The sequence below is a fragment of the Numenius arquata genome, chromosome 3 (genome assembly GCF_964106895.1).
Source record: "Numenius arquata chromosome 3, bNumArq3.hap1.1, whole genome shotgun sequence".
NCBI classification, from domain to species: Eukaryota; Metazoa; Chordata; class Aves; order Charadriiformes; family Scolopacidae; genus Numenius; species Numenius arquata.
In genome coordinates, this window is record NC_133578.1 from 53,100,221 (window position 1) to 53,127,931 (window position 27,711).

At 44.0% G+C, this 27,711-nt stretch overlaps 1 protein-coding gene across 1 annotated transcript in view; it reads left to right on the top strand.

The window, feature by feature from the left end:
* The window catches only part of LOC141463034 (neural-cadherin-like), a 61,232-nt gene that overhangs the window by 10,731 nt on the left and 22,790 nt on the right, over positions 1-27,711 (top strand). Inside the window, exons 2-17 of the mRNA XM_074145255.1 lie at positions 2,646-2,840; positions 3,317-3,542; positions 4,860-5,064; positions 5,473-5,584; positions 9,351-9,600; positions 10,564-10,706; positions 11,064-11,236; positions 11,582-11,750; positions 13,004-13,174; positions 16,962-17,134; positions 17,260-17,427; positions 18,345-18,594; positions 21,276-21,403; positions 22,260-22,446; positions 22,608-22,751; positions 24,465-24,748. Coding sequence (XP_074001356.1) covers positions 2,711-2,840; positions 3,317-3,542; positions 4,860-5,064; positions 5,473-5,584; positions 9,351-9,600; positions 10,564-10,706; positions 11,064-11,236; positions 11,582-11,750; positions 13,004-13,174; positions 16,962-17,134; positions 17,260-17,427; positions 18,345-18,594; positions 21,276-21,403; positions 22,260-22,446; positions 22,608-22,751; positions 24,465-24,748 — 2,913 coding nt within the window. The 5' untranslated portion in view covers positions 2,646-2,710. The remainder of the gene's footprint in view (positions 1-2,645; positions 2,841-3,316; positions 3,543-4,859; positions 5,065-5,472; positions 5,585-9,350; positions 9,601-10,563; positions 10,707-11,063; positions 11,237-11,581; positions 11,751-13,003; positions 13,175-16,961; positions 17,135-17,259; positions 17,428-18,344; positions 18,595-21,275; positions 21,404-22,259; positions 22,447-22,607; positions 22,752-24,464; positions 24,749-27,711) is intronic.

Genomic DNA, 27,711 nt, shown 5'->3' on the forward strand with positions numbered 1-27,711 from the left:
CAGTCTGGAGCAACCGGCTCTAGGTAGGCCTACTTGAGTAGGGTGACTGGACCAGATGATCTCCAGAGGTCCCTGCCAACCTCAGCCATAGTGTGAGTCTGGGATCTGAGGTTTTGCTAAGTGTCAGAATTTTACCAAGGTTCAGCGAAGGCTGAATATGATCCAGCAGTGTGCCCAGGTGGCCAAGAAGGCCAACAGCATCCTGGCCCGATTCAGAAATAGTGTGGGCAGCAGGACTAGGGAAGTGATCGTCCTCCTGTACTCGGCACTGGTAAGGCCACACCTCAAATACCATGTTCAGTTTTGGGCCCCTCACGACAAGGAAGACATTGAGGTGCTGGAGAGTGTCCAGAGAAGGGCAATGAAGCTGGTGAGGGGTCTGGAGCTCAAGTCTTACGAGGAGCCGCTGAGGGAACTGGGGTTGTTTAGCCTGGAGAAAAGGAGGCTGAGGGGAGACCTTATTGCTCTCTGCAACTACCTGAAAGGAGGTTGTAGTGAGGGGGAAGTCGGTCTCTTCTCCTAAGTAGCAAGCCACAGGACAAGAGGGAATGGCATCAAGGTTTATACTTGATATTAGGAAAAATTTCCTCACCAAAAGAGTTGTCAAGCTGGAACAGGCTGCCCAGGGAAGTGGTTGAGTCACCATCCCTGGAGGTATTTCAGAGATGGGTGGATGTGGTGCTGGGGCATGTGGTTTAGTGGTGGACTTAGTAGGCTCTAGGTTAATGGTTGGACACAATGATCTTAAGGGTCTTTTACAACCTAAATGATCCTATGATTCCATGAGTCTATTTAAATTCACATTTCAGAGAGGGGGGAGGTGAAGTTTTTGTAAAAGTCCAGGAGATGATTGTTGATTTGAACAACTGAAATATTGCCCCGACATGGTGTCCTGAACTCAGTGAAATTTATTCCTTTCTCTGTCTTTTTTAGTGCATAAAGCTCTAGTTTAGGACTGACATTTTGGCATGTGGTGGTTTTTACGATTCTTACAGCAGGATTAGGTCTTCATTATTGATTGGTATTTACCACTTGGATCATCTACATGGGACAATATTAAGGAATAAGCCGTATAATTATACTTCTTTGAAATCATTCTCTAGGTTTCACTAAATGGGAAAAATGCTAGATTAGATATTCATCTCCACAGAAATTAGAACTGTCTGAATTAGACCAATGAATGAACAGAAATACTTTTTAATGCCACCTGTCTACAAGTTTTCACTCTGTTACTTGGCTTGAGCAAAATGACACTGTCTTTAGCTGGGTTAATTAAGATGTGTATTTCTCAGCTCTCCCTCTTGGCTATGGATAAAATCCTGACCGCTACATCTGCTCTTGTGACCCACTGGCTCATTCTGAGGGTTGTGCCTTGTGTTACACCACAGGGGAAAAATTTAGAGGAACATGTTTAACAAATGTTCCAATGTATGCCATGTTGGTACATTGGAAAACCAGAAACCACATAATCTAGGAATTTCCTCTAGCTAAAGAAACCGTGTCTTAAATTATTTTAAACACTTTAAAAAAACCCACAAAACTTCAATAAAGTCCTTTCCCTCCTGGGAATGATTACCTCTGGTAAAATTTGTCCAGCACATATTTTTACTGTGGGGTAAGGCTGCTTGTAAATACAGGTCTTGCGTGTTAGCGGATGCCTCTATTTGTGGGTAGCCTTTTATTTAGTATTGAATCCTTGAGGTCTACAGTTAAAATTTTTTTGGCATTTCTAGCCTACTCTTGCCTTTGGTGCTGGTTTTTTCCATGTGCTGCTGTTGTCTTCCTTCCATCCTACATGAAATGTGGCCTTACTGAAGGCAGAGATCAAGGGTTTCCTGTATGAGACATATACACCTGGGTGGGTGTTTCTTTTGGTAGTGGTGTAGCCCTTAACAGACCTGCAACCTTAAAGCCAACAGACACTCAATGGTGCGGGTCCTTCCAGGCTTCTCCCAAGTCTGACAGTCCAACCTTGGGCAGCTGCAATTGCCTGCACCCGTTCTTTTAGGTATTGGACTTCGCTTCTTAGCCACAAAATAACACAGCCCAAGGCTTTGTCCTGGGGCTATTCCATTCCAAAGCCGGTGTTTCACTCACCTAGGATGCAACCAGATGGGATGCTGGGGGCAGAAGGGGAAGGCACGTCTGCCTTTCCTTGAATACACAGCGGTTTGAGAAAATGAAACAAATTAGTGTTAGAGCGGGAGGAATTTTAGGGAGTTTTGATTGCTTACCACTTCCACTGATTTTTAAGAGAAGTATTTTAATAAGCCTAAACCTGATTTGGTAAAACTGGCAACATTGAGGCTGAATTTGTTGAAAATCAAAAGGCCAAATTTCACCCAAGTCTGGGTAAGTACGCGCTTAAGACTGTGTCATGGCAAGTGGTGTAACTGACATAGTATTTAATATGCATATCTAACTAATTAAAAACTATCATTGAAAGTATTTTTATTTAGTTGTTAACTGCACCTAATGCACCTCCAGCTGCCAAAGTCTGTGTCTGTACTGAATTTTTGGTGCATACAATAGGATGAATGTGATGGGCAATTCAGCTTGTTTATGGATACTAATGGATAAGATCTTAAACACTCCCAACTAAAGTTTGTGAACAAGCTGTCTATAAACCTGTGCATCTTTTGCAGATAACGACTGGTACCTCTGCCACGTGACACTCCTTGCCCCAGAAGAGGAGCTTCTGTCCTGGGGCATGTACCCATACCCCTACCTGGCACGTGTCGATCCAGATGCCCGAAAAGGCACTCTCATCTACCAGCTTGTCGCATATTACAGCCGCAATGACAACAGCAGTGCCGGGATAACTTACACACTTGTTGCAGGTAGGTCTATTCTGAAAAAAGTGGTAAAAATCTGTTAAGTTGCAGGTTTTTCTTAACAATTTCCTGTTTTATCATTTTGTTGATAGATTTTTATTTTTTTTTTTCCCCCTGGGGAATCCTTAATGATATAGCAGGTACAGCAAGTAGAAGCCAGAGGTGCTTTAAGTAAAAGAGTTACGTGGATGGTAATCTTTCTTGCTGCCACTTTCTTTGCTTTACTTCTATTTTGAAATTGATTGCAGCCTTACCATTAGCTTAAGGCTCCGTTTCTCGCCTGTTCTCATCTTTTTTAACACTGCACCAGTCAACAGAGCACGGTGTGAGGGAAAGATACGGTGCACAACTGGAGAGGAGCAAAGAAGCGCATGAAAGGACATAGGTAGATGATTTGAGGATAGTTTACCTTAAAATAGTGAAGATGCAAATGTTCCTGCTGTGGGGCATTTTTCAGACCAGCTTTGTGCATGTACTTGTAGGTGGCGAAGAGAGATTCCGAGTAGATAAGGATACTGGCATTATCATGACAACTGGCTTGCCTTTGACGTGGAACAAGGAGTACGTGGTTACTGTGGAAGCCACCGATGGGTACGGCAACAAAAGCCCCTACGCCTCCATTTCCATCCTGGCGGGCTCCCGACCTCCACAGTTCACTAACATGTCCTACAGTGTGTTTGTCCCTGAAAATACTCCAGCAGGAGAAAAGTAAGTTGTACTTTGTTAGGTGAGCTCCCACCCTGCAGTCTGAGAGGAACTTTGCAGAGCACAATGAAGTGAAAATTTTGTGCTGTTACTTCTTGAGGCTATGCATGTGTGTTTGCCTATTACACTTTTAAAATAACATTGTGTTTTCTAAAAGAAATAATGCCTTTTCTGGTGTCTTCAGTGTGGCACATGGTGTGGTCCGGGATGCTGGAATTCTGCTGAAATTATTACTTTATTGCTCTTGGGGTCTTACTGCATTGCATTGTGAATTAAAACAGCCAAAATCCCAGCTACACCTCTCCTGGAGCACTTCAGATATAAATGAGTGCTTGAAAAATACTGTCTTTTAATTAACCAAATTTGGAGTTGTTTGTATCCCATTTGACTTGTATTTAATTTTTCAGAAAGGCAAATCGTTGCCAGGCTCTTGAGATAATGACGCCTGTGTGAAGTGCAAATAGATAGAGCTAAGTCTCCAAGGGGCTCTGCCTTTGTGGGAAGAGTAGCTAAGCCAAGCCACAGTGGGAAGATGCTGCCGGGCTGGCTCTGGTTTTATTGTCACTTTTCAGCTGCTTGAGAGCAGCATGGGCTTTTCAGGCTCCAAGTAGCAGGTGGAGCAGTGCCATAGGGCCTTTAAGGAGTAGGAAACCTCAAAATAAGCTGATGAAGTAGGAAAAATTGCAGGAGAGACGTGCCATTTACTCCTTAAAAGAGACTGAATGAGAGGAGGAGGGAAATTTGTCTCTTTCCCTGGGGCTTTCACTGAGATGTACTTAAAGTATATTATCACGCTGGCCAGAAACTGCTGTGAGAGATGGAGCTTTAAAGCATAAGTCACGGTAGGGAGGCAAACATTCATTTCATGTCCTGACAAGGGGGACAGCAGGGTCTGGAAAGGCCCTGTGCTTCGTGGGTTTCCCATCCGTCTCTGAACCAGTTACTTTTCTGAACATACAGCTTCAAAGAAAGTAAGAAGTATAGTAGCTCAGTTATCACTGTAACTGAAACTAAACCAGTAACTGCTGTCAAGTGTTTGGAAGAGTATAAAAGGGAAGAAAAAGATGTTTTCCTGTTAGTTGGAGGTTGAAATGGTTTGTTATTCCAGCCCTGCTGTCTGGTGAGGTCAGTCTGGTGAGAGAAGAGAGGGTAAGTGGGCTCCCTATAGCACAGGGATTTTGAATACAATGGAGAGCCCAACATTGACAGAGAGTGAGCAATTCACCTTTCAGCACCCTCATCTTCCTCTTCTAGGTGCTCAGGAAACAGCTTTTGGTGGTGTTGTTTTGAAGCGAAGGGTTATTCTCTCATTCTTTACAGAGTGGCAGTTGTTGAGGCTGTTTCTTTCCAGAGCCAGCCTCTTTCATACACTCTGCTGACGAACCCCGGCGGGCTCTTCAGGGTGAGGCAGGAGAGCGGAGAGCTCAGCCTGACCCACACCGTGGACTATGAGAGCGAGCATCACCTCTACCACCTCTTACTGAAAGCCATGGAAGTTGAGAGCACTCTTAGCAGTGTGACCGAGGTACGTGGATCGCTTCACTTCCTACCCACTGTCTCTGCAATCTTCGTTACCTCGTTAGCGGGACCAGTTACTGGGATAGCCTAGAAAACTCGTGAAGATGCTCAGGAAGGAGGAGGCCTCATGGTGCAGGCCAGAGGGCTGGGCTCTGATCTGGGTTCAGACCTAGGCTATGCTAAATGCCTCGTGTTATTTCTCTTTGGCTTTGCCTCCCTTCTGCCTGGAAGTGAAGGAGATAATACTTCTCTGTCTTACAGTAGTGTAAGGAAAAGCTTAGTGTCAGAGGTGTAAGGATGGGACTGCAGCAAAACCAATGACTGCTCAAGCACCTCGTCCAGAACGAGGTGCCAAGTGTAGGTTTTCCTAAGTGCAGAGACGAAAGTCCCCTCTCAGCACGTCCTTTTGTCTCAGGTCATGGTCCATATCACCGATGAAAATGACTGTTCTCCAGAATTCCAGCACTCCATTTACAGCAGAGACAACATTCCTGAAACCATTCCTGTCGGCACGTCTCTACTGCAAGGTGAGGACCATGCTGGTACCTTTTGTTTCAGTCTTGCCATGGACCTGCCAGTTTGTGTTACACGTTCATGTTCTTACCGTAAGGAAGTGCCAGCTCTTCCATGGCAGGCACTGCCTTTGTAAGGTGTGGATGGTAGGTCTCCTGGAGGTCTGTAGGTGGCTTTTAGGTATCCTGGAAGTAGAGTTGGGAGTGTCTTCAGGTGAGGACCACCACACTGGGTCACACAGCTGTGCCCAAGGAGGGACCCTGGGGTATCCCAAGAGTAGTTAAGGCAGCTGACAGGCAGTGACTTCCTGGATTGCCGTAACTTGTTTCCTTTAAATCTTTTGGCTGTTTTTTAACTCAGCTTGGTCACCTTTTTGTGTCCTGGAAGCAATTGCAATCAGTTTTTCTTTTCTGAATGTGTTAAGAAAAAACCCAGTTTTTGGAATGGACAGCTAGTTTTATCAAATAGATATTAATGCTGTATAATTGACTTACAAAGTGTTAAAGGAGAAACCCTTGGAAAGCCTGGGAACTTGTACATTTATGGTTGTAGCTTTCTAGTCATCGTTCCAAGTTTGTTGTGTTTAAGATGGCCACATATCACTTGCACATGAACCCTGAGTGCACAGATGAGACATTTTTAGAAGCTAGAATAGTATCCTGTTGAAAGGTTAAAGCTGTTTGGAATAGTTTTAAGCCCCAAATTCCGACCAAAACTTCAAGGTCACCCTCAAAATACCTTGGTTGCATAAATAGGGATTGAACTTGGATGATGCTGCATCTTTTGTCTCAGTCCACAGAGTCCAACAGAGAAGGAATTAAAGTCCATTCTTCAACTTTTTTTACTGGTGTCAGTAAAATGCCTTCAAAGATGTCTCGAGATCTGACACAGTCTGTCATGATGCGATACATGCCGCAGATGTGTTCTGCCTAAAACTGGGAGAACGCTTACAGGCTCGCTGTCAATATTCAAACTGGAAGTAGGGACAGGTACTGAGGTAGTAACGGGAACACAGATGAGACCTCAGGGGGGTTGTGAACCGTGTGAGAAATGGGTGAGTGCCAAGACAAGACTTAGTGAAAATTAACATGTCTGAGATGTGTCTTTTGAAGACAACGATGTAAATTTCCCAAATTTGAAGTTGAACGCATGCAGGACGCAGTGGTGATAAGAAGCTTAGCTTCCCTTGCGTAGCCACATGCTGGTAACAGGGCTGCAGGGTCTGCTTTCTCTAAACACTTATCAAGGGCATTCACAGCTTCCTGTGGCTTATTTTTTGGTTTAATGTCTCTCAGGAAGAAATAAGTTGATTGGAATGATCAACTCCTAAAAATTCCTAAGCGTGTGAATTTTATTAAAAAGATGAATGCTCTTCTCTCCAAGAGACTTGTAAAGCTGATGAAAATACACCCAGTTGTGGGGAAGGAAAGTACACCCCATGTCCAGAGCAAGCAGAACGGCAAAGCTGTGCAGTATGGTTCACAGTTGCATCCTGTTTGGTTGTCTTGCCATACGGGGTACCTTCCAAGAGAAAGAGCCTTCTTAAAAAAGAAAACGCGAGGCGGGAGTATAGTGAGAGTCAGTGAGAATGGGTGGGTGAATGCTCACTTGGTGTTGAAGGGCTGAGGAGCGTTGGTAGTGGCTGCAAGGAAGCGGTATGTGCAGTCACCTGGATGAGTGTAGTGCCACTAAGTCTGACTGCCAAAGCAAGTATCATCTCAGGAAAATAAAAAACCAAAAAAGCAGCTTTTACCCTGGCTATAGCTCCTTGAGGTATGGGATGTTGGCAACCTTTGGATGTCCCACAAACAAAAAGAAATGCAAATTCAAGACACCCTTTGCCATTCTGTGGCTGACCAGGTTGCTATCAATGGTAGTGAAAAAGACACCATGATATATGCCATTTGTTAAAACTGTGGATGACGTAGGGTTTAGTCGTCAACCATTTTTATTTTAACACACTCAAAGTCTGGCTGGTATCATATTTGTAGTGCTGATGCTACGCTAGCTGAGTCAGTCTGTCTCCCTAGTCATGATGGGCAGATTTATGCTTGCTGCATGTGCTTTGGGATGTCTGGATGTGAGCAAGCTATGATCTGAGAAGCATGGAGGGATGCTCTCTGCAGAGGTTAGCTTACTCCTTCAGCTGCATCACTGCGCTAGCAGAGCAAGGCTTGGAGTTGGGGTTGCCTACTCTGTGCTAATACACAAGGCTTTGAGCTGGAGTCCGCTTGCACTACGCTAGCTTAGAGCATGGGTAGAGCTAGCACAGACCTGTTTGTGCTTGCAAAACGATCCTCAAAATACCTTTGCAATGCAGATCAGTTTGCAGGATGGAAGGAAATGGAAGGGGAATGGAATTCCCAGTTGCCATTGGGAAGTAAGGCATGTTTTTGTCATGTAAAAGTAAGCGTCACGTTCCCTATTTGCCAGAAAACATCTGGGAAAAAAAAAAAAAGTATGATCGTTAAGCACGTAAAATGTATTTTTGTGAGTGGTTACAACATCTCTGTAATGACTCTGTAGATTAAATTAGAACTTTTCAAATCAAATATGTTTTCCACTTTTTGCATGCCTTTCTAAAAACAATACTTAACCACTACATTTAACTGCTTTAAGTCACTTTCATTTCAATCTTTGAGTTTTTAATATATTTCTTCTTTCAGTACAGCAAGAGTGGGATTACCTCTAAAGCCTTGCCTTTGTAGTCTGTAACACACCCAAACATTTATTCCCAGCAGGATTTTGAGAGATGTTAAACAAAATGTTTAACATTTAACAACCACCCGAAAAGTCTTTTTAAACCCAATGAGTAACTTTCCACAGGCAGCGGCAGTTGAGATTTTTGCAACTAAGTACCACAGCATTTCACTGGGCTTTTTGAAATCTTTCTCTTCCCCTTTGAGGGGAATTAACCCCTTTGAGTCAATAATAGTTAGCGATGGGTCCTTGCTTCTCTTCTTCTCATTTTTGGATGACGCTGTGGCTGTCTGCCAGGGTGTCCGTGCACTGCGATCACCGTTCCACTTCCAAAAAGCTGTGTGCTACCACGATGGCTGCGCCTGGATCCTCCTGGTAGAATAAAGAGTTCGTTTAATACCAGCGTGGGTATGAGTAGAAGCCTCACTGTTTGGTGAGAAAAATGGCAGGGTAATTAAAGAAGCAAGCTCCTGCTCTTAAAAATCACTTTTGATACTACGTTGTGAGCTCTGGCTCTTTGTTCTGCTGATTTGCTGCTTCTGAGCAGATGGGACACAGAACGTACTGAATAAACACTTGCTGGGGAGGAATGTTTAATCACTCTTTGTACCTTGAAGCGCCAGGTAATTAAAAAAGTACTTTAGCTATAACATAGCTGGGAGCTAATTAAATTGGAACGGCATCCCTGGAGAGAATGAGGACACAGTTTATGACTGATAATGTTCTACCAACATGCATATTGATTGTGCGGTAATTACCAGTGTTGACTGCTATTTGTACAGAGCATGTTGTGTAGTGTTGGGATCACGGCTCTCTCACAAACTCTCCTCGCTGCGATCACTCAGGCTGGGTTGGAGCCGGGGGAAGAGCTGTTTTGCTTTTTCAGTCCCAGCCTCCTGCTGAGTTCCCAGACTCTTACTACAAAAATAAGGTTTTTATGGATAAAACAGATTTGGATGATGTCTGTTCTCAAAAAAAAAAAAAAAAAAAAAAGAAGTAGCTGAAGTTTATGTGGTAAGAAATAGCATAACCAAACCCCTTCTGCAGCATGACCATTCTGTTAAACGTGTTCTCTAATAGTGCTTGCAACAGACTGCGACTCTGGCTCCAACTCTGAGATCACTTACTTCATCCAGAGCACTGATTTTTCCATCACGCGTCACGGGGTCATCAATTCTAACCAGAGGCTGAACTTTGAGCGAGCAAACCATATGTATGAGTTTGTGGTGATAGCTGTCGATAAAGGACATCCCCCTCGGACAGGGACGGCGTCTGTGCGGATTCGAATGGCCAACGTGAATGATGAGGCTCCTGTCTTCTCCCAGCCTGTGTAAGCCAGCTTGAACGCCTGCTTTGGGTTTTACTGGTGCTGCTCATACGTGTAACCTTAATAACACTTGGCTAAACGTTTACTTCTTGTTCCATGCAACTATAAGCACCAGTGAAACTGAGAGGCAATTCGTATGAAAGTTGTAGAAGCCGGTCCTTTATTTCTAGATTGCATGAAAAAAATACACCAGTTTTGATACCAGCATAATGACTTTATAGAGCTATATAGAGATATATATATAGAGAGACAACAGAATGAGTAAAAAACCTAACTCAAAAGGGAATGATTTTGACTGTGTTGACTTCTAGTTCTCAAACTCCTTGTCCGTGTATAAATATATGGCAGATTAAGGTGGTAGTTAGCAAATTAAAACTTAATTTTAACATCAGCAGGTTCTATTATAAGCTAACTTTACGAGGCTCTGTTTGTTTAAAATGCATTCTTTCCTCTCCTGGATTAATACAATTTGTATTTTTTTTTTTCACATAAGTTTAAAGTATGGACATGTTTTAAATATAAAACATAAATACATTTATTTACAAAATGAAATACTGTTTTACATTCATCTCTGTAGTATCTGATGCTTTCCATTAGTAGAAAGGGACATAACAAATACTGCATGACAGATGCATCTCTAGTGGCATGTCTAGGATGACTAGTCCTTTTTCTTACTTTTAGGAGATGAGAAAAGTGATCCTGGTTTGCAGTGCAATGTAGTATGGTGCATATTGATATCTTCCAAAAGATCCGTGGAAATTATATGCAGCAAAAATGCAGGATTACAATCCTAAAATACATACCCTATACTGAACAAAGATGCTTAAAGTCTCGTCTTAAACTGATTAAAGATTGAACAATTGCATGCCTGTTTTGTAATGAGTTTATAACCCTTGGCTGATGGTTAGTATAGTGGTGGTTATTCTGGTACTGCATGTGCTGCCATTGCTCCCTTATGTCCATCAGTTACAGAACTTTCCTTTCGGAAGACGCTGGTCCCAGCACTTTAGTGGCTACTGTTCGGGCAAAGGACCCCGATGGAGATGGGCTGCTGTATCTGATTACAGGAGGCAACGAGGAGGGCAACTTTGAACTGGATAGTCAGAAAGGTAAGGAAAGAGGTTTTAGAACTGGTATTTACTGTCTAATCTCTATTGACTCTGCTTCACCCGTGTGTCAAAAAACATAAGAAAGCACCATATTTATATAATCTGCAAATGGGAATGCTTTGCATCAGTGAGAATTAGCTCTTTGATATGATGCTCATTCTCCAAAAATCAACCAAAACTTGGGATCCTGGTCCAAGGACTGTGTGGTCTAAGACGAGCAATTCCTATGCTGTGCAACCGAAATACAAACTGAACCAACAATACAGCAGCAGAGAAATTTGATGCTCACTTGACTTTTTTTTTTTTTTATTTGTTTAGATGGTAAAATAAAATGACACTTTATGCTTCCAAATGTAGGTATCATTAAACTGCGCAGAAACCCACCACCCAGCCTGAAAGGGCCACAATACACACTGAACATCACTGCGATAGATGACAACGCCTCGGGGGGACCCACCCCTCTCAGCAGCTTCGCTGAGGTTATTGTAGGAGTTAACGACATTAATAACAACAAGCCTGTCTTCAGAGAGGTAAGATGCCTTCCTGCAGATATTCTTTTCCCATCCATAATTGGGGTTATAGACTCCTCTTAGCTACTGGTGATTGCCAGCGGGCTGAAGGGACTATGTTTGCAGAGCAGAATGAATCTGTAAGTGAACATGCAACCAGCTTCCTTCATACTTAAAAGCAAGGTCTTCATTCTCTTTTTTTTTTTCCCATCCTCTCCTTTAGAGATTGATTTCTTTGTGCGTATAAGTAATAGAAGTGATTTTCTTCGGAGTTCTGGGAAGAACTTGCTGGAAAAAGTATTGACACTGTGCAGTGAATTCATGTATCTCTGTGTAATAAATAGGGTTGGATGTTTGGGTTTTTAGTGCGCTTACTACAGCGACAGCACCTGGGTTCTGGAGAACCAGCCTCCAGGCACATACGTGCTACAGGTAGAGGCCTCCGATGCAGACCTTGGGGTTAACGGAGAGGTGAAGTACGGGCTCATGCACCGAGACGGAGCTTCCCTCGGCTTCAGCATTGACCCAGACACAGGTCAGTGGCTTTCAGCCGGCTACTGAGATAAAATGAAAATGGTGTTGTGCTGTAATGAGAATGCCACAGGGAGCGTGTGTCCAAGTGGGCTCACGCTTTAACAGTGTAACTGCTGGGTTAGCTATAGCAGCTTGTAGAATAAACACTGGGAAAAGTTCAGAGTATGTAAATAGCCGTGCACATCAATTAAATTGATAGTGATTTAAATGAGAAATTAAGTAGGGAGACAAACCCCAGTTGAATAAGGAGATACAAATCTATTCTGCATCAGTTATCTTCCTATTGGATCGAGTGTAACTATAAGAATGCAGAGCAGAAAGTGTGACTGTAACAGCTTGAGTTTGTTCTTCCTTCAGTGTGGCCTGACAGTTCTTTAAAACCTTTTTTTTTTTTTTTTTTTCTCATCTCATGCACCAATAGGAGGTCCAGTGCAGTGCATATAGAGGCAAAACCCTTGTACCAGAACAGGGCGGCAACAGACAGTCTTGATGCATTTTAGGTGAAGTAGTTATAAATGTTGTTGGTGTTTCTATAGTCAAAACAGTAAGATGTGATATGTGTGTCCAGGACTGCGCAGGAGACTGGAAGGGCCTGCAACAGAGCAGCAGAATCCTGGTCCCCAGAACAGTAGAGACATAGGTCTGGAAGTGGCCTCCAGAAGGGCCAGTTTAAAGTCTCCCAACCAGAAGAAAAGATCTGAGATGGGAAGGGACTTGGTCAGTAGAGAGGAAAAGCTGAATACAGTGAGAAAATTGTTTGGTTTATTAGCTGAGCTATGTGGTTCTACCCTATTTTAATCTGTTCAACAAAGCAGCCTCCAGCTCCCATAGTAGAGGTGACTTTGGTCACATCACTTGTGCCTTCTGTGGTGTGACGACTCCTCAGAGTAATAATGAGCTGTCTGTGAAATATTCAGACACTTGCACTTGGACTATTGCTGGAGTGACTAAAAAAGGCCTCTTGGTGAGAAGGAGAAAGTCCTGTGCTCCATGAGGAGTGAGATAACAAGGTACTCGGAGTGAAGTTCCTTCTCAGGGCAGCAGGTGAGAAAGCTGTTGACCTCAGGCAGTATGTGGCATGTGAGGAGAGAGAGGGGAATTGGAGCTGGTCTTGTCCAAGACACATTTTGCAGGGTTGGTGTGGATTAAGCTTGATGGTTGTGCTGCGTGTGTTCAGAGCTTCCTCTTGTGCGGGAGACATGCCGGTCCCTTTCTGCAAATTCAGTCCCAAGGCTGTGGGGTCTGTCTTCCCAGGAGTCATCACAACCACGCAGAGTTTTGACCGGGAGAAGCAGAGGGAGTATTCGTTGTCTGTTACTGCTACCGACCAGGCACAGGAACCGCTGATCGGCGTGTGTCAGGTCACTGTCCTCGTTGCTGATGTCAATGACAACGATCCCAAGTTCGAGAACAGTCGCTATCAGTGTGAGTGTTTCTTAACTTTCTTAACTACCTGTCCCAGTATGGCAACATGAACCTGTTCAGTAGTTCCTTATAACAATGGGCAGTTTTTTAAGTGACCAGTCTTCCTTTGCTGCTAACTAAGCCAGTTAGTACTTAACCCAGTCAGTGGAAATATCATCAGCAGGAAATATCACTGCTCTCTTTATTCATTGTAATACTCTTAAAAACATTGACTATCTTCACTCTTATAGATCAGGCAGACCTGATCCCTTCCCTTTGCAGCTTTTCCCTGCCTACTTTTTCTGCACACTGAGTTTTTCTTCAGTGCCCCAAAACACAACATGACCTCCTAGCTGAGAAGTCATCACAGAATCACAGAATGATATGGGGCTGGAAGGGACCTCTGGAGATCATCTAGTCCAACCCCCTGCCAAAGCAGGTCCACCCAGAGCAGGTTGCACAGGAATATGTCCAGGCGGGTTTTGAATGTCTCCAGAGAAGGAGACTCCACCACCTCTCTGGGCAGCCTGTTCCAGGGCTCTGCCACCCTCAAAGTAAAGAAGTTCCTCCTCATGTTTAGGTGGAACTTCTTACATTCAAGTTTGTGCCCATTTCCTCTTGTCCTGTCACTGGCCACCACTGAAAAAAGACTGGCCCCATCCTCTTGACACCCACCCTTTTAAGTATTTATAAGCATTGATCAGATCCCCCCTCAGTCTTCTCTTCTCCAGACTAAAAAGACCCAAGTCGCTCAGCCTCTCCTCCTAAGAGAGATGCTCCAGGCCCCTAATCACCTTTGTAGCCCTGACTAGAAGAGCAGTTGTCATCTGTTTCTCTTTGCCACTGTGCCTCTGTTCAAATAGGCTGGAGTGGTATTTATCTCTTGTCAAACAGCCCGAAATCCTTGGCTTCTAGCCTGCGATTGGCTGGGAGCCCTGATGCCTCCTGTGACTGTGCTGCTGAGCTAGCTTTTCACTTTTGCCCTGCTGCCTTTCCCTTTTTCATTCCCACCTGACATGCTTTTCATCAGTATTTAATTTAATTTTACTGATGCTTCTCCAGTAGAATTCTACACTTAAGTAGACTCGGACCCTCTACACTTGATGTCACCCACAACTGATGAGTGTACACCCTAGTTCCTGGACTAGGACAGGCCCTTCCTTGTGTAACTGCCTCAGCAAGAGTGGCAAAAAATGGTTGGTGATGCATGTGAGAACAACTCCATTTTGGAGATGTTCTGCCAGTTCTATGGAAACGTCAAGCAGTGACCAGCGACTTATTAAAATGAAGATGGCTCATAAATAAGCCATCTTTAGCATCACAGAGGCCAGCATTTTAGAGGTTTGATGCTTATATGGCAGGATTTTAACAAGGAGAAATTACCTGTTAGGAAATAGTCTAAATATATAGCCACACTTCAGAGTTATGCACAAGGGCAAGAAGAAAATTGTGTTGCACCTTTTAGAATGTCTTATAGCAACTAATGCCAAGTGCCAAATTGGTTAAAATGTGCAGATTGGGAGTAGCCATTTCTGCATTCCTACCAGTGGTTTCTGCAAACCTGGCCAAGCCGGCACTGAGAAGGCAGGTGGGAGTGATCTCACTGGAGAGAAATATTTTTGGACAGAGCAGAGAAGTCCTTGAGGTAAAAGTAATGTTTGTGCAAAGATGAACCTTTCTAGTCTACCTTCAAACATGTCCTTCCGGTGAAACTGCCCAGGATAATTTTTTTTCAAACGTAGTGAAACCAAGAGGTCGCATTTGGTAATTACGGTGACTTCAGCACTTCTGAGGAATTGGCAGATTTTCTTCCTTTTTTCATGAACACAGAGAACCAGTAAAGGTCCTGTGGCAAAAGCAGTCCTTTGGGATGGGGAAACGGCAGATAACGAGGTCACTTTATGCATAGCACTTTTCCGGCATCTATACATAAGTAATCAATGTTTGCACGTCACAGAATTAAAAATAGCTGCTTCTCTAACAAGATCAAATGCCATTAGTCATAGGTTTCTATTCTTCCTGGAAACTGCTCGTTCTTTATTCCTCTGCACTAGGATGTTGGTCAAATCCCCAAATTAAACCATGCATCTTATCATCTGTCTGCAAAACAGACACTAAAGAAATGCTTAACTCTAAGCAATAGGGATGGTATAGTGAATGTTAGAGTTATGCCAGCAGCAAGCAGAAGTACATGAAATGAGAGAGTACGGCCCTTCCAAGTAATTTTGTATTTTTTCTTACAATACAATTTAACAGGATTTGACTATAAAGGCATAAATGCTAACACACACACACAAAAAAAGGAAGTATTTTACAGTGTTTCTTAGCAATAAATTCCATTTTCATTGATCTATTTTAGTACCAGTAAATCTCTTCCGAGAGCAGCTTTTGCTATTACTGATGTATCAGCGACATGAATCCTAGGCCAATTACATGTCCTGGGAGACAAGGGAAGCTAATTAAAGCTCAAACTTTTCATGCTCACGTGTTCATGGAGCAAGCAGTGGTGGTGGTTTAAGGTTTTACTGTCCTGCTGCCACAGACTGTAGATATTAAGGAAGAAAACCAAAACAGAAAACATGGCCACTCCGTTTTATAAATAGTGTGGAAATCTGATTGTCCCACCTCAAAAATGCTAAAGGAGACACCTACAAAGGAGATGAAAGATAAGGAACAGTTTCTGAAGAAGTGATTAACTAGAGTGACTGGGTCATCTAAACCTAACTGCAACAGCCTTCCCACTACCAGTTTCAATACACTGGGCTGATGGAGCCTTAGTGCATGGAAATGGCTCAAAAACCCAAGCAGGCAAGCAGCCGTGGCTACTTGGAGGAGGAATTGGGGCTGGATGGCTGAGGATGGAGGGAAGAGCAGGACCAAAGTCAGATCAGAGCAAAGGTCCCTTCCAACCTAGACGATTCGATGAAGCTAAAGATGGGGGCATGGAAGACAGGCAGCCAGCAGGGATGCATTAGCTTTATATAAAATTGTGCCTCGCAGAGAGGAGTGGAGTAGGAAATGACTGCTCACAATTTCCCATCATTTTGTTGGTGTCCCTGCCAGGAATCAGGCTTTAGGAAGACAAAATGAATTACTCTCCTGTGCAATGGGTACTTCAACTGTGCCACCAGACTTTTGGATGATGTTTATAAAAGCAGGTTCAAAAAAGGACTGCTCTGTCTCGGACTACGGACACAAAGGCACAGTCTCTGTTTCAGGCAGATTGCTGGGAACAGGGAGTGAGACCTGAGGAAAGGGGCAAGTATAAAACGCTCATTGCATCCTTGCCCTGGGCGGCTTCTCCAAAACACTGGGCTGTTGTGGGGGGAAACCTTCACTATGACCTGCGCCTTCATGCTTTGCGATTACCTGCTGCCTCCTGCTGGCGATGCTGCTGCCGTCACTCGCGATCAGGATTAATCCAATTCAAACGAAATTGCTTTTGATGCCAACCTGCTCTTACCAGCAGCTGAGCCCGGCAGCCTGGGCTGTGATTTGAAGCAGCGGGGCGTGCAGGGGGCTGCGGGGTTTGCTGGCGCTTCTGTGGAGAGACACGGGTGCCGGCAGCGGCGCAGTCAGTAAACCCGCTTCACTACAGCTCGCTTAAAAACTCAGTGTGTCCAGGGAAGGGGAAGCTGACAGAGGACTGTAGGCACCCTGTTCATGACAATACTTTGCAACCTGCCTCATTACAGAAACATTTAATCTCCCATCAAGAGGACTATGAGGTTTTACAGCAGTATTTCTATTACACGCAGCCTGGTAAATCAGAGCAGGGTCTGCTGACAGTACCTTTGTCCTTTCAAAGACTTCCTCAGTGAAGACACTCCAGTGGGGACCAGCTTCCTCCGTGTTGCAGCTCATGACAGTGACCAAGGTGTGAATGCTGCCATCACATACTCGATGTTGGAGCACCAGCTGGAGTACTTCCAGATCAACCCCAGCACGGGCTGGGTCTACGTGAACCGCCTGCTGTCCCAGGTAAAGCGGCTCTGCATGGAACAGCACAACCTCCGTCCCCTCAACTCCATTGAAAAGGGTTAATTGCAATCTCTTGATTTCTACAGAATGGTTTGCAAATACCCTTGGTCTTCTTTGCTTCACAGTCAAACCGCATTAGTCGCTATATCGTAGCGACAGACGGAGGGAACAGAAGCAGCACTGTGGAGCTGACAGTAACTGTCACCAATGCGCTCAGCCAGCCACCCCAGTGGGAGCAGAGCAGATACTGGGTAACCATCTCCGAAAACACCACTCGTGACACCAAGATAGCGGTATGTTAAAAGTGCAATTTCTTCCCTCCCTCTTCTTTTCATTTCAACTTCTTCCTCTGCTGTGCTCTGTCTCCACCTTAAGAGTGCACGGACGCTCACTCTGCAACCTTACTGCGTTGTGCTGTTTCCTCACCAGCCCTCACAGCTGCCTACCCTGTTAGCATGCGTCAGGAGTACCGGCTGCAGAATAGGCCAGCATTTCAGCTGGCAGCACTTTTCCCAGTGAATTCTTACACCAACAGCCCTCAGGGTGATCTCCTGCAGGCAGAGGCTTTGAATGAGAAGCAAAAGCCATGCCCTGCCTGTGTGGGAAATCCTGGAGCGTCCCCACTAAGGGCTGGCTCCTCACTCCTCTGTCCTTAGCGGACCATGCTGCCTGCCTGCATCTCTCCTACAGCTTTTCTCAGTTTAGCACTACAGCATGGAACGGCTGTAATTTGCTTTCGGCTCTTCTAACCCAAACCAATTCCTTTTTAACCTGTACAGACTTATTCTTTAAGGATAGCTTCTTCTGTAAATTGCCAGATAATTCCTGCCTTCCTCCTCCTGCATGTAATATCCAAGCACTTGCAAACAATTTAGGTTTTGTCTGTATCTTGCTTGGTAGAACGTACAACTCAGTGGAGAAAAGGTCTCCTTTTGGATTGCTTTTGTTTTGGAAGGAGGAGAGAGAAGGCATTTCCTTTAGCCACTGATGCAGTTCTTGCTTGGCACATTTACAGGCAGGTAAATTTACTATTGATTAAAGACCTGCATCAAACCTAAATGTTGTATAAGGAAACTCAGCTCTGTAAACTGTTTCTCTTTTGCCTGTTATCCAAGTCATAGAGGCTGTATGTTCTTGCCATCAATCTGAACATTTGACACTTGCAACCCCATGTTTCATGAACATCTGTGGTGGCTCTTTTCTTCCTCAGACCATCAAAGCCACATCCCCTCTTGGTGATCCCAGGGTTACGTATAATCTGGAGGAGGGTCAAGTTCCAGAGACTAACATGCCAGTTCGTTTCTATCTGAAGCCAAACAGAGCTGATGGATCTGCTTCTCTTCTAGTCGCTGAACCACTTGACTTTGAGACAACTAAGTTTTTCACCCTGACAGTCCGGGCACAAAATGTAGCAATGACTCCTTTAGCTTCCTTTACCACTGTTTGTGTGAACGTAACAGGTAAGCTTCGCTGCTGTTAGAACAGCTCATTCAGAACAATATTCTTGTTATCTTTAGTACAACACCATGAATTAAGGTAACATCCATGAAATGCCGAGCCACCTGAAAGTGCTTTGTACATTTCTATACTGTAAAAGCAAGTTGTGCAGTCATTAAAGTCGTCCATTTGAGACAATTTCTAAGTACAGCTATCCAATGTGGAAATGTGATAGTGCAAAAATGGGCTGTCTGAATGTTTATGCAACACTAGTGCCTGCTTTTATAAATATAATTGGAAAGATTTTCTTTTGATAGGAGGAGAAATCTAGTACATGTCCTCAAGCTGTTGAAAGGACATGAAAATTACTGGAAATATTCTGTGCTATAAAAAGAGAAACAGCCCAGACAGGTTGGGTTTGTGTTTGGTATCTGTTTAGGGTGTTTTGTTATATTCAGAATTTTCTATTGAACACCGAGATTAAAACTCTAGAAATGAAAATGCCTTACAATAGGTGCAATTTTCAAAACTTTGATCCAACCCTCCTTATAGTAGGATCTTTTTGTAAGGCTCTACTCCTGTAGATCCACATAAAACTATAAATCTGACTTTAATCCCTACTTTTTGAAGCATTAGTGGAGTTACTTTTCATATGTAGACTTTTAGATGAAAACATGAATAAGTGAAGTCTTCAGCAAAAACATTTGTCTTGCTCACCACCATGGAAACGAGAGACCTAAGTGGTAAATTGAATGGGAGTGCATCTTCCCTGCTTCACTTCAGCACAGCATTGTCCAGTCTTCCACAGTCCACCAATGCAAAAACCCTTCAGGTTTGTAGAGCGAGAGGGCTTCAAGTCAGGGTCTGAGCCTCATTGTAAATTATAGACCCTGTCCCAAAAGGTTTTTCCTGTGGTGCACTTATTGGTATCAGAATTTGGCAGAAACTTCATTTTGCTCACAAGCAAAAATCCTTTTTCAATAACTTAGTAGTTCATACCAAAAAAGGTTTACACACATGTGAATATATTAGTGGGAGAAAAAAGCGAGTTAAACAACTTTAAGAGAGAAATAACCACCAGAAAGTTTCATATGCGGAATTGTCCTTTATTTATGCGCAAGCACACAGAAAAGGAAGTCTTTTATAGTGTCTCATTTTCCTTACCTTACTCAGTGAATTTGTTGAAACTTACCTCTTAACAAGACATATTCTCTTCTATAAAATAGGGGGGAAAAGCCTGTTAGAAAAGAAGTTTTCACAGATGATTATGCATATAAGAAAGAAAGAAAATTGGGATTTGTTACCCACACCAACAATTTAAAAAAAAAAAAAAAGTAATTTAAGACACTGGTCCTGCAAATAGTTTTTTGTCAGAATCAATGGAGTCACGTGGCAGTAGTAAAACTAAATGTGTGCTTAAGAGTTTGCAGAATGAGATATTAAGAATTTTTTCTGCTCTTCGTAAAGACAGATGGATCTGAGGAACTGTCATTACAGCTTCTCTGTTTCGGCACTGTGCCATGACAGTACTTTCTTAAAATGTGGCTGTTAAACTGTGAAAAGTGCAAAAAGACATAGGGCACTATGCAGCATTTCTGAGTTTAGTTGTCTTACGGACAAAGAGGAACACCAGGTGGATTTGTCCTGGGTTAAGCAGGAGGACGTGATTCCAGAGCAGTTTAAACAGATCTGAGTCAGTGCTGGCAGAGTTCTCCTGCCTGCCCCTTGTGCTCACCTGGTCCTACATTTTTAGGGAGAAAATGTGTCAGAAACTGGCCCTTCAAAGCACTTGACATATTTTTTCCAGTTTAGGTCTCTAGAGGGGTCAGGCAAGGAAGACAAGCAAGACCAGCACTGATGTAAACTTACTGTGACTTTGCCTTGTGCCTAATCCGACCTGACTGCAGACATCTTCTACTGGGGCAGCCCTTCCTTTCCTTCACCTGCACAATCCCACCACATCCCTCGCGTTGGATGTGGCGATTCCGCAGCTGCAGAGCATGTCAGATCTCAGCCCTTTTCTCTCCAGAAAGTCTCTCTCAGAGCACACAATGAGCCCTGTCAACACGGGTGCCCCGTGATCCAGCTCGTGGGAAGGGGGACCCCGTGGCTTAGAGCAGGATGACAGGAGTGGGAAGATCAGCGTGCTTCCTTTGGACATCAGCCAGTAGTTAGACGTGGGGAGGCTAATATGCAACTGCATCTTAAATAATCATTAGGTCCTGCAGCCTAACATAACTGGCTATACTGAGCTGCAAAGGCCAGGAAAGACTGTTTTACATGTGTTCTTTGTCAGCTCTATAGACTCTGAAATTTTAATTTCTGTTGTATGTTAATCAGACCTTAATAAAATGCTGAAATAAACTACTGCTGCAGATAACAAGCTCTTTATAGATTGTGGATGAAAGGCCTCCTGGTCTTGGCATTTGTGGATTTCTTATAAGAAGATTGCTGGTCAAATCGTTAGCTAGTACCTTAGCTGAGATTAGGCCACTGTCTCCCAGAAACTACTCAATGTCTATAAAATGCCTCCTGACACCTGCCAGGAAAATGTGAAGACCCAGAGCAGGATTGCTACTTACTATGAACATTGTGAGCTCTTTGTCCAAGCAAAATTACATCTGTGGAAAAAAATACAGTAGGAAAAAAATAAAAAAGTCTTCAAACATATTCTTACCATGGTCCCCATCACCTCCTTTTGCAGATGTCAATGATAATGTTCCATTCTTCGTGTCTTCTAACTACGAGGTGTCTGTGCCAGAAGGAGCTGATGTTGGCACATCTGTGGTTCAGGTGTTAGCTACGGACTTGGACTCTGGCCTACATGGAGAGGTTTGACCTTACATCCAATTATTTCCCTCCCAATAGGCAAGTTTTGGTATTGTAATTAGTGAGAGTGTGAAGACAGTAGATGACAGGGTAATGAGCCACAAACACTTCTTACAGCACTTGTCAAGCATTTGTCTAGCATGTGCCTGACGTGCATAATATGGGATGCAGGCAGAAAAGTTGCTGCTCATAATCTTGGGATCCTGTCTCATAGCAGCTCATCCTGATCCAGCAGCCGTGACAAAGCACTGCTGTGTGATTCTCGGGGCTGCTCCCATGACAAGACAAGTGAAGGTGGCTGCACAACGTGTTTCCAAACTCCTACCCTTCAGCTCACTATTTAACTGAACATCAGTGATTATGGTCAGTTAGACACAGCTGTTTAAATATGGTCAGTTAAAAAATGTTTCATTTCACCGTCATTGGTCAAATGGTTGGTCAAACCAATAGTTGACTATCATTGTCATAATGACCCAATCCTATGAAAAGGCAGAGTTATGAAGGAAACTGCTCGTTTTGTGTGCATGCTGGGGAGACACCAGGGAAGATGTCATTCCTTACATTCTCTGTCCTGTTACTCATTATCTTTCTTAACTGCTTCAACTGGCCACTGTTGGAGATTAGATACTGGGCTTGATGGGCCTTGATATCATTGGTACAGATGTTCTTCTGATTGAGAATTCTGGGGGGTTTTTTTATATCAAAATGGGTAGAATATGTGCAGATGAACCATCTTTCCTCAGAGTGTTGCTACTTTGCCAACAGACCCAGGAAACTGCTGGGGAAGGGGGGAGGTTGTAGCATTTGGACATACAAATGAGTGTGGAAAATGGAGCTCTCTGAACTGTTTCCTTTTTAGGTTCATTACTTAATATTGAAAGATGCTAGTGAGGATTACCAGTTCTTCACCATTGAGCCCGAGACAGGAATTATTTCCACCCATGCATCTTTTGACCGAGAGAAAAGAGCCTCTTACTTGATCGAAGTTCAGTCTCAGGACTCTTCAGAATCTGCTAGACCTGGTGTTCATGGGCAGCCCAACACAGGTAAAACTAGTAAGGAATTACATATTGGGTAAAAGATATCAGAGATTGGGTTTCTTAACTTTTCTAGCCTTGGGGGGTATGTGAGCTGTCTGGAATATGACACAAGGTATTCCACCTCTGCCATTTCTAGTCTGCATGTTCTTCTTGTATCTCCTTCTTAGACACAGCCTACGTGAGGATTTTTGTCAGTGATGTGAATGACAATGCTCCGGCATTTCCTCGGTCAGTGTATGAAGTCAGTATAGACGAGGACAGGGATGTTGGAAGTCCTGTTGTGACAGCAACAGCAGAGGATGAAGATGAGGGTGAGTGGACCCTGCATGTCTTTCTAAGTCCTCTTAGTGCGTTGGGTTACTTCCTTTATGGGCAAACAAATCTCTGCATTCAGGAGATGATTAAGCATTTCATGCATTTGTAGACATGAGGAGAGAAGTTCTGGGAACATGGGACCATTTTATTTTATTAAGTGCTCAGGTTCCCAGTGCGAAGGTTAAGCTAGCTGGCAATCTCTTTGGGGCAGAATGAAGTCACCCGGAGTCACAACCCTGCTGTAACTTCACAAGAGGTAACATAAAAACTCACTCACTCCTGAGCATATGCTTGCTTTTTGTTGACTCCTGTGCTTTCCAGATCTCCCTGGGAATCAGTTTTACTCAATACTATTGCAAGAAAACCAAACCTGTGTGCTTTTTGGCGAGTTAGTGGGTTGAATATACTTGTGGAAGAATCTGTAAAACAGTGGAAAATGTGGGATGACATGGCTGGAAATGAAGGCAGGGAGAAGAAATGAATAAGGCAGGAAAAAAGGGAAAGCCAGACCTTCTTTTCGGGCTCACATTTACATCAGTTCTGATGGCGTGAAACTTGTCCTACAGTGTGGTGAGACCAGATGGGCTGAACCAGTCTCCAACAGCATGCACCACCAGTCAGTTCCTGTCTTAGCTTCTGCTGCAGCTTTTTTGCTCCTTTCATGAGTTGGTCCAGCTCAACTTGCTGGAGAAAACCAAACCCATGGGAAAAAAGAAGGCAAGCTGGTGCCTTGGTGGCAAAGCCCAAATAAACACCAGAGAGACATGTTGCTGGGAGCAGGCAAGAGCTGACTATTCCTTTTGATGGCAGTGCTGTCATGCCTGGGCCTCCGTCCATGATGGAGAAGCAAAGAGGCCATTTAAAACCAGCTGCTGCACTTGTGAGAATCTGGCAAAAGTGACTAGCAAGTGATGCTTAAACTCATGCTGCAAAGGCAGCCACACTCTTCCAAGCACTAATACTAATGTTGAGCACAGCCTGTTCACTTTCTTGCCATCCATGTTGCTCTAGCCTTCTATTCCACAGCTGACTCACAACTTAATACGCTGAAAGTTCTTTCTACTCCTAGCAGTTCACCTATTTAATTTGGGAAATGACTTTCTGTCGTGAAATGCACTGTCATATATTTTTTTGTTCCTTTTCAAATAAGTAAACATGAAGCACCAATTTTACTATTTTTTTTTTCTTGTTCCTAAATATATTGCAATATTACAACAACCAAACAGTTGCTATTGTATATAGGTGGAATGTTCTGAGATTAGTTCTTGCTCAAAATAGAGGACGACTGTGATATTTTAGCACCATCCAGTGGTTAAAAAAACGAAGGTTCAGGAATATTGGCATTTGAGATGGGAGGCTTAGAAAACATTGAGCAAAAATAGCTTCTAGTATTTTAATAATGTTATTTTTTTATGACTGGCAAATGAATGTAAAATAAATTAGAGGCACACAATTCCTTCATTATAAATAAACAGATGCTTGTCTGTGACTGAAAATTACATTTGTTAATATAAATGCAGTCCTAACCCCCAATCTACCATACACAAACCCATGTATGTAATACGAAGGATCATTCTGTTTGTGGTTGTGTCCGTGTTTTATCTCCCACACAGAGTGTAACGGTCTGGGCAAATAAGGTTTCTCTTGGATACATGTCCACTGAGCATTCAGAGAGTGGACAGGCAGCGGTTGTTTGCTTTCTCTTGTAGGTGCAAATGCCAAACTAAGGTATCAGATAACATCAGGAAATGCAAAAGGAGTTTTTGATGTAGAACCTGAGGTTGGAACTGTCTTCATCACTCAGCCTCTGGATTATGAGCAAGAACAACATTATGAGCTCCGGCTTGTAGCTTCTGATGGAAAATGGGAAAACCACACTCTTATCATCATCAATGTTGTCAATAAGAATGACGAAGCACCAGTCTTCACTCAGAACGAATACCAGGGCAGTGTCTTGGAGGAGCTGACAGATCTGCCTGTTCTTGTCCTAAAGGTAAAGCAGTTTGCACAAAGCAGGGCAAAACCTGACTTTTTGTTCAGCTCAATCCCATCCATCCACGCAAAGCCAAAAAGAGTTTGGTTTCTTCAGGTTGGGTGAGCCCTGGTGTTAGGATTTAGCTAGAAACACTCTGTAAAGAAGAGAATAAAGGAAGCCTGGTTGAATTTGCATGACAGACTTGCTCCCTTGACCAGCATAAATAACTCGATGATCTTAAGGGTTGTTTCCAACCTAAATGACTCTATGATTCTAAATGTTGAAAAATGTGATGGCTTTCCTTTACAAAGCAAAGATAGCATATTTTGAGTAACTGTATAAGTATAGTGTGGTTGGCACATGTACCTCATGCATTTAAGTCACAGGCTCTTTGGCTACATTTATACTACCAAGCAAATATTACCAAGGACTGTTCTGTGACTCTGGAACTCAATCTTAGAACTGTAGAATAGTTTAGGTTGGAAGGGACCTTTAAAGGTCATCTAGTCCAACACCACCATTCAATGAGCAGGGACATCTTCAACTAGATCAGGTTGCTCAGAGTCCCATCCAACTCAACTTTGAATGTGTTCAGGAATGGTGCATCTACCACCTCTCTGGGCAACCTGTTCTGGTGTTTCACCACCCTCATCGTAAAGAATTTCTTCCTTCTATCTAGTCTAAATCTTCCCCCTTTTAGTTTAAAACCATTACCCATTGTCCTATTGCTACAGGCCCTGCAAAAAAGTCTGTCCCCATCTTTTCTGTAGGCCTCCTTTAGTTACTGAAAGGCTGCTATAAGGTCTCCCTGGAGCCTTCTCTTCTCCAGGCTGAATAACCCCAACTCTCTCAGCCTGTCCTCATAGGAGAGGTGCTCCACCCTCTGATCATTTTTGTGGCCCTCCTCTGGACCCACTCCAACAGGTCCAAGTCTTTCCTGTGCTGAGGGCTCCAGAGCTGGACGCAGAACTCCAGGTGGGGTCTCACCAGAGCAGAGTAGAAGGGCAGAATCACCTCCCTTGACCTGCTGACCACACTGCTTTTGATGCAGCCCAGGATACCGTTGGCTTTCTAGGCTGTGAGAGCACATTGTGAGTTCATATCCAGCTTTTCATCCACCAACGCCCCCAAGTCCTTCTTGTCAGGGCTGCTCTCTCAATCCCTTCATCCCCAGCCTGTATTGATACCAGTGCAGGACCCTACACCTGGCCTTGTTGAACCTCATGAGAGCCTACTTCTCAAGCTTGTCCTGGTTCCTCTGGGTGGCATCCAGTCCCTTAGGTGTGTCAACCACACCACTCAGCTTGGTGTCATCTGCAAACTTGCTGAGGGTGCACTCGATCCCGCTGTCTATGTCATTGATTCAGATATTAAACAGTGCTGGTCCCAACAGGGACCCCTGAGGGACAGCACTTGTTACTGACCTCCATCTGGATGTTGAGCCATTGGCCACTACATTCTGGATGCAACCATCCAACCAATTCCTCATCCACTGAACAATCCACCCATCAGATCTATATCTGTCCAATTTAGACAGAAAGATGTCGTGGGGGACTGTGTCAAAGACCTTACAGAAATCCAGATAGATGACATCCATAGCTCTTCCCTTGTCCCCTGACGTAGTCACTCCATCATAGAAGGCCACGAGGTTGGTCAGGCAGGACCAAGGGTGAAGCTGGCTGTCTCAAATCACATTCTTGTCCTCCATGTGCCTTAGCTCCTAGCATAGCTTCTAGAAGGATCTGTTCCATGATCTTCCCAGGCACAGAGGGGAGGCTGATGGGTTGGTAGTTCCCAGAGTCCTCCTTTCTACCCTTTTTAAAAATGGGTGCAATGTTTCCCTTTTTCCAGTCACCATGGACTTCGCCTGGCTGCCATGACTTTTCAAATATCATGGAGAGTGGCCTGGCAACTGCATCAGCCAATTCCCTCAGAACTCTGGGATGCATTTCCTCAGGTCCCACAGATTTCTGTATGTTCAGGTTCCATCAGGTTGTCACAAACCTGATCTTCTCTTACAGTGGGAGAGACTTTTCTTCCCCAGTCCCTGCCTTGTGGTCTATCCACTCGAGAGGTGCGGAGAGAGAAACTGCCAGTGAAGACTGAGGCAAAAAGTTGTTGAGTACCTCAGTTTTCTCCTTGTCTGTTGTTACCAGTTTGCCAGCCTTGCTTGTCACAGGGATGTACGCTTTCTTTGACCTTCCTTTTCTGGCTGACATACCTGTAGAAGCCCTTCTTATTATTATTTGCATTCCTTGCTGAGTTCCAGCTGCACCCTGGCCTTCCTGACCCCATCCCTACGCAACCAGGCAGCATCCCTATACTCTTCCCGCAATACCTGTCCCTGCTTCCACTGCTGGTGCATTTCCTTCTTGCCCTTTAGTTTGACCAGCAGGTCTCAACTCAGCCATGCCGGTCTCTGGCACTCCTTTCCTGATTGGTTACTCTGATCCTGGGGATCAAGAGCTCTTGTGCCATGTGGAAAGCATCCTTAAAGATCTGCCAGCTCTGATCTGCTTCCTTGTCCCTGAGGGCAGTTTCCCAGGGGGTCCTATTGACCAATTCCTTGAAGAGCTGGAATTTTACTTTCCTAAAATTCAGGGTCCTGACTTTACTTGTCCCCTGACCCATATCCTTCAGAACCGAGAACTCCACCAGTGCATGATCACTGCAGCCCAGGCTACCTCCAATCTTGACATCACTGATGAGCTCACGTGCATTCGTGACCATCAGGTCCTTTATCACATCCCCTCTGGTAGGGCTGTCTATTTCCTGGCTTAAGAAGTTATCCTCAATGCACTCCAGGAGTCTCCTGGATTGCCTATAGCTCACCATGCCACTTCTCCAGCAGATGTAGGGATGGTTGAAGTTCCCCAGCAGGACAAGAGCCTGCAAGCACGATCCTCCTGTAGCTGGAGTAAGAAGGCTTTATCAATAGTCTCCCCATGATCGGGTGGTCTGTACTAGTCACCAACCACAAG